General features: G+C 38.8%; 3 protein-coding genes across 3 annotated transcripts in view; 2 read left to right on the plus strand and 1 right to left on the minus strand.

Annotated features, from left to right (window-relative positions):
• Positions 1-2,374, plus strand: part of LOC127750780 (uncharacterized) — a 40,474-nt gene extending 38,100 nt beyond the window's left edge. The window contains exons 7-8 of the mRNA XM_052273267.1: positions 1,770-1,886; positions 1,964-2,374. Coding sequence (XP_052129227.1) covers positions 1,770-1,886; positions 1,964-2,374 — 528 coding nt within the window. The remainder of the gene's footprint in view (positions 1-1,769; positions 1,887-1,963) is intronic.
• Positions 2,375-2,384: 10 nt separating this feature from the next.
• On the plus strand, positions 2,385-3,244 carry LOC127750784 (uncharacterized). Its single transcript, XM_052273270.1, has 2 exons — positions 2,385-2,999; positions 3,103-3,244. The coding sequence occupies exon 1, from the start codon at positions 2,542-2,544 to the stop codon at positions 2,959-2,961; it is 420 nt and encodes a 139-aa protein (XP_052129230.1). The 5' UTR covers positions 2,385-2,541; the 3' UTR covers positions 2,962-2,999; positions 3,103-3,244.
• Positions 3,245-4,655: 1,411 nt separating this feature from the next.
• LOC127750781 (uncharacterized) lies at positions 4,656-5,749 on the minus strand. Its single transcript, XM_052273268.1, has 5 exons — positions 5,726-5,749; positions 5,482-5,640; positions 5,312-5,401; positions 5,044-5,238; positions 4,656-4,972 (listed from the first exon to the last, which is right to left on the minus strand). Exons 1-5 carry the CDS (start codon positions 5,747-5,749, stop codon positions 4,847-4,849), a joined length of 594 nt encoding a protein of 197 aa, XP_052129228.1. The 3' UTR covers positions 4,656-4,846.
• Between the last annotated feature and the right edge of the window lie 526 nt (positions 5,750-6,275).

A 6,275-nucleotide genomic window follows, 5' to 3' on the forward strand; every position in this document is an offset into this window, starting at 1 on the left:
CATAAGGCTGACCGTATTTGTTGTTTACGTCAGCTTTTGACTTTTGGTCGGCCATGTGACTCTTTTTCACTCCTTCATTCAGGGAAGGTAGGCAACACGCACGTCACAAAACCCCGTTTCTAAATTACAACACATCCAAGGCTTTAGTGGTAGTTGCGTCACCGGACTCGTGTTCTGATGGCAAAGGGGGCCGTCTAGCACAAAAAACGGATGGTTTTGCGAATGCCAAAACTGCCACGCACATTGTTGTCAGTGCCAAATTGGTAAAAAATAAAATGTTTTGGTGTGAATCACATTCCCGCTTTTAGAGTACTTACGTGTTCTAAAGATCACGTGATTATAAATGTGTACTAAATCAGATATTAATTTTAAAGTTTAAAAATGTCTTAAATGGTGCAAACAGTTAACAGAAATGGCTGTAAAATTACAAAAAAATTGTTTTATGCCGTGCGGGTTGCCTACCTAAACGCACTTTCAACCTAACTAATGTCACGTCATGGCATCAGGTACCTTTAAACACACAAAACCTTAATCATGTGCGATAAAACGGAAGTCTTGAAGCCATAAAAACGGCCAAAAATCGTAGAGGGGTCAAAATGACCCCTCCGGTCCTTCTAGGTATACGAAAATCCCGGTCCTTCTAGTGTTAACATCTCTTGTGAGGCAGAAAGAGTTCAATTGCTTCTTGGACAGAATTGTATCGAACTTTTTTGGATCTTCTGACCTCATGGAGTACAAGCATTTGATTTCAAGCAACTTATCTTTTGAATTAGGTACTTTTGAAGTTTTTATGCCGTCTGGGCTGCAAGATAAACCAACATACTGTGCATGTAGCATTAATCCTTTTTTAACAACTTTTGCTGTTTTATCTTTTGCTTGTTGCTCAGCTTTGTATGCTTTTCTGGCATCTTCTTCATGCAATGTCCCATAAGCCATACCTTTGGTTGGTACACGATCCATTCCCCACAAGTGTTTCCTCAGGAAATTTTTCTTAGCACTTTCTGCTTGAAATTTATCTATTTGTCTGCTAGGTTGTGCTGAGCAGTGTAGTGCCCGTAGACGGGTCCATGTATCAGAAGCGCTCTGTGATGCTGTTCCAGGAACTTCATATGATCCAACATAATCAGGATTTGGTTTCAGTAGTCTTAGGGAGTAGTGCATTAATCTCCTTTTCCATCTGAAAAGTTCTATATCTTCATCATCGTACACAAAATCTTCATACTGCATGCACATAATTGTTTGGAAAAGACTTGGTTCTTTTTGGGGTTTTATTTCTTGTAAACGTAGGAGGAAGTTGTTCTTCTGCAAAGTAGTGGGTCCCATTTGGTACCTTGTAGCTCGAGGATCAAAGTTGGCTCGGCGCAGCACATTCAATTTCAGAGATGTATACTGGCGCTGGTTGGCACGAGATGGATCGTGCTTCAGACTGCCTCTGTTCCATGTGCAGGGTTTAGACGTGCAGGTAATAGCTGTTGTAAAGGCAGAATAAAAAACAAATTAGTTCGGAATTTTTAAAGGCTTTCTATATGGTGCTTCTGTAAAAGGTTACTAAATTAGAGGCATACACTGTTCTGTGAGTCACTGGGAAAATGTGGTTGGACGTAGCACTTTGCTCAGAACACTGTTTTTTTTTTGATATTTTTTATGAGGATTTGTTAGTTGAAAGGACTGTTAGGAGCCCACACATTTGAATTGGCTACGACCTGCCCACATTTTAGCAGTGATGCAATGCAAATTCCCACTAATCCTTGCAGTTCCCTCTGTTGCAGATACAACCCCATCCAGATGAGTCTCCTGTGCGCCACGCTGAGAGTTTGAATGATGAGGGTGATCAAGAGGGCAGGGATCATTTAGCAAGAACCTGTGATGCAGAAGTGCAGACAGAAGTAAGTGCACTAGTGTTTGCTCTATTTTTTAAAAATAAATTGAAAAATTTCAAATATTGTTATTGGTTTTGTTGCAGCAAAAGTGTGTAGTTGACCGTGGAGTACAAACACTGCCATACTATTCTTTTGAAACGTGTAGATATAATCCAAAGTTTAAGTTTTTCACTGGTTTGGATGTGGAAGAATTTCTCACACTGTATGAATTAATTGGTGGTGATGACACTATTTCCACATTGAAAAGAAAGTACACTGGTAGAACGCCAGACTCCAAAAAAAAAAGACAACAAAAACTTTCAAGTGAAGACAAACTTTTTATGTTTCTCCTGAGGTTAAGAAGAGGATTTACTCTTGAAGACATAGCAGAAATGTTCAACATTGGTCACACTCTAGCTGAGGACATTTGCTACATAATGACGAGGCATCTCTATTTAAGTTTCAAAGCAATGGAAAATGAAATGTTCCCAACAGCTGCCCAACAACGCAAATAATACGCAAGAATTTGAGGATTCTTTTAGATGGACTTTCAATCTTTATACAATCACCAACCAACTTTGAACAGCAAGGGAATTGCTTTTCCTCATACAAGGGGCACTGTGTCATTATATTTTCAATAGGTATTTCGTGTAATTGTGCTACCATATTTTGTAGCGATGGAATGGAAGGGTCCATGTCAGACAAGGGTGTCATCGTTAACAGCAACTTGCTCACCAGATTACAGAAGGGTGATGGAGTTATGACAGATCGTGGGTATGAGATAACAGCAGAACTGCAAGCAATAGGTTGTGAATTGTACAAACCACCTGTTCTGGATGGACGCCAAAACTTTACAAGAGAAGAAGAAATTCTGACAAAAGCTATTGCCTCTTCTCGTATCTACACTGAGCACGCAATAGCAGACATAAAAGACAACAGGCTACTGCAGGGTGTTATGCCTTTCAACCTGTTGCCAGTGGTAGACAACCTTGTCTACATAGCAGCTTACCTGCGCAATTTTGGATCTAGCCGTATCCATGACAAAAGATTTGTTGTAAGTGAAGACAGATCTGGAGACCTTGATGATCCTAAACAAAATTAAACAAGACCCATCCACTGAAGGGTGATATACCAATGAAGGTGAGCAGTTCCCATCATCAATGATGATTGTCTGAGAAAAAATACAATACTGGAATCGATTGTGTTCGTAGAGACATGATGTAATATGTTCCAATGATTTCAGGTGCAAGAAGACAATGCACTTCATATAGATGAAGATGACCAACCACCAAATAAATCTGTGATGACAAAACTCACCAAATGTGATGAAGAAGTATTATTCTGGATGTTGCTGTTAAATTATGATTATTTTTTTTTTTGCCTAAGTTTTACATCATTCCCACAACAAAAATTAAAATTATTACATTGTAAAAGACACATTGATTGCTTTTCCTTGACCAATTTCACTTTTGGTAGTATATTACACACACAATATTTTTATCAGGTTCCTGTAGGATCTAAATTAATGACTAATAACTTACCTCCTGGGCCATTCACATTTTTATGAATTAAGAGAGAGAACAATACGGCGCTTACATGGCTGCACCTTCCTAAAGAATTTTGTGGGCACTCCTGGTCGCAAAAACACTTAGCAATGCTTCCCGACAGTTGTGAAATTGCTACTTTAACTAGGTAGGCTCTTCCCTTCATGGAGGCTCTGACTTGAGCTTTGTACAGGTGAAGTCGGCCAGGCAGAGGCAGGGTGTCTTTGATGTTGCGAACATAGCCACTTTTCACATACTGCAACCCTCTACGCAGCTTTTTGCTTGATTTGATTTCTGCGCTCTCAGCAGCTTCAAATGGATCCTGGAGTTCAACTACCTCCTCTTCCACCTCATTTAAAGGCTCTTCACCAGAGTCTCCGTCAGATTCCGCATTTGCACTCTGCCTTTGAATGTCTTCAAGTCCAGGCATGGTTTCTACAAGATAATGGTATATACTACCAAAATTGAAGCTTCCTGGCATGTCTCTACTAGGAAATGTGTCCCAAGTGTCACAGCAAAAAGTATACTCGTCAATAACTCTACTTGGATCCTGTGTAAAGAGAAAATTGTTAACATCATATGTAGGGGGTGTTCTTTTTCTGATGAATTGTGTTACAATAATGATTACAGTACCTGTGATAACATCAACTGTTCTTGCTTCTTCTTGTAATGAATTCCACCCCCTGCTTTGGGGTCCAAGATGTGATGTTTAGTATTTGCCATACAATTTCTTACTCTGAAATTTTAAAAATAATTTTTAGTATCATGGATTCTATCTTACTTGACTTGTGGGAGAATGCAGGTACAGATAAATTTCCAATTATTACTTTTCGATGAGTTGTGCTCTATTTCCACCTTTGGGAATACCTCGAAATTCAAGCCATTTTCTCAGCTCAGCATTTTTATTCTTTTCCAAGTCAGCATGAGGTAATTTGGCCTCTGGGACATCAGCAGTTGTCACATTTACCACCACAAATGGATCATGTGGAGGTGTGTTAAAAATATCTGGAGTAGTTGCCTCATTCTGGAAAATAGAAGCAATACTGATTTACTTAAGTAACGAGAAAACATACTTGATGTGGAACTCAACTTATCAGCTATTCTCACATTATTTTGATCACTTGTCAAGTTTGTAACTTGTTCAGCAGCCTGTAAAAATTAATAGGCTTCTACTCAACCAGAATATATACAAGGAATTAAAATTACATCAATATCTGCATAGTATCATACTCACAGGAATTATAGGCTGCTCTGATGTTGGCATTTCATCAATCAACAAGTAATCATGCTCTGATTGAGCACCATTTACTTTTGACTTGGTTATTGGTATCCGTCGAATTTTTAAAGGGGGAACAGCACGCTCTTCAATAGAAGCTGGAACCTATACACAAGTCAAACATACAGATGAATGAATTTACCATATAGCACACTACAACTATATCTTTACATACTTACCAGAGAGACAAGACAGTAGTCATGATCAGTAAGTACAGTGGCATTACTGCAAGCAGATTTCAATTTTATCGGACTTACAATTGCCGTTTCTGTTGTGGATGACACTGAAGACATCTACAGGGACAAAGTATTGTACATCAACATTAATTTTGAGAGGGGAAACTCACGGATGATAAATGACTTACATCATCACAATCCTTGCTCCTGTGGTTACCACCATTGGGCTGATAGGACAGTTTAACTTTCAGAGGAGTAACTATGGCAGTCTCAGTTGTTGATGAGGTTGGAGAAGTTGGAGAACAATCATTGAGAAAATTGGGTATCTTAACTTTCAGCGGAGTTACTATTGCAGTCTCGGTGGTTGATGAGGTAGGAGAAGCCTAAGGGACAGTTTTCATGCAATTAATATTTAGACATTCTCAACTACATAGTGTGAGGGATAATTTATCATACATTGTGCCTCCAGAGAGTAGACGGAAACAACCTATTTCGTTTGGCCCGAGTCGGCTTGGCTTCCTCAAATTGTTGAGAATCATCTAGAGGCTGGACATTTCATAAATGATCATTGCATCAGGGCTTTTCCATTATATATCATAAAACTTTTTAAAATTAATTCTACATACCTGTGCAAGCTGTTCTGAATTGACAGATGACTTAAGAATTGTTGGTTGACTCGAATGAAAGAGGGAACGGACTCTCCTCTTATTTTTGTTAGGAGAATATGTAGGCCGACTTTTCTTTAAGTGTGGGCTCTTAGAGGGGCTGAACAGGGGCCTCTTTAACTGTAATAAACCACAGTAGTATAAGTGAGAATATTGTACTGTTCACATGGCCTCATAGAAAGAATAAGAAAAAATTAAATCTTACATGGTTTGGTTTAGTAGCTTCCATTGTGCCTGAAAAAATGAAGGAGATAAAAAGTGGAAGATTCGTGCTATCGCCGCGGAAAGGAATTTCGTTTTTTTTTGTTTTTTGTTTGAAAAGGATAAATGAGAAGGTATTGCATTGGTTTATGTGTAAGGGATAAGCGTAACTCAGGGGCAGAGTAGAGTAGAGAAGTTCTGACCGTTCATAACAGAATGACAGTTACAAATGTACTCTCCCTGTTTCCTTAAGAAGTAAGTGTCTCATTTTTTCCTTTGATTTACCGTGACAACACTTAAATCATTAGTTTAGGTGATAAATAGATTAGCAGGAGGGGGTTATGATACCCTCGGAGGATCAAAGTCAACACATCTCACTTTTTGGAACAGTGTCACCTTCTATAAAGTGTCCCAAATACATTTTCAAACATAATTTCTAAACTGAGAATTACTCACCGGTTCAAAAAATATATTACATCGCATAATATTCTAGGGAGGATTTTAAAGTCCACGATCCACGACCGGCAGTCAACGCGTCGATAGATTTCCCATCC

Source organism: Frankliniella occidentalis, unplaced genomic scaffold (genome assembly GCF_000697945.3).
Source record: "Frankliniella occidentalis isolate FOCC.00 unplaced genomic scaffold, Focc_3.1 Scaffold259, whole genome shotgun sequence".
Taxonomy (NCBI): domain Eukaryota; kingdom Metazoa; phylum Arthropoda; class Insecta; order Thysanoptera; family Thripidae; genus Frankliniella; species Frankliniella occidentalis.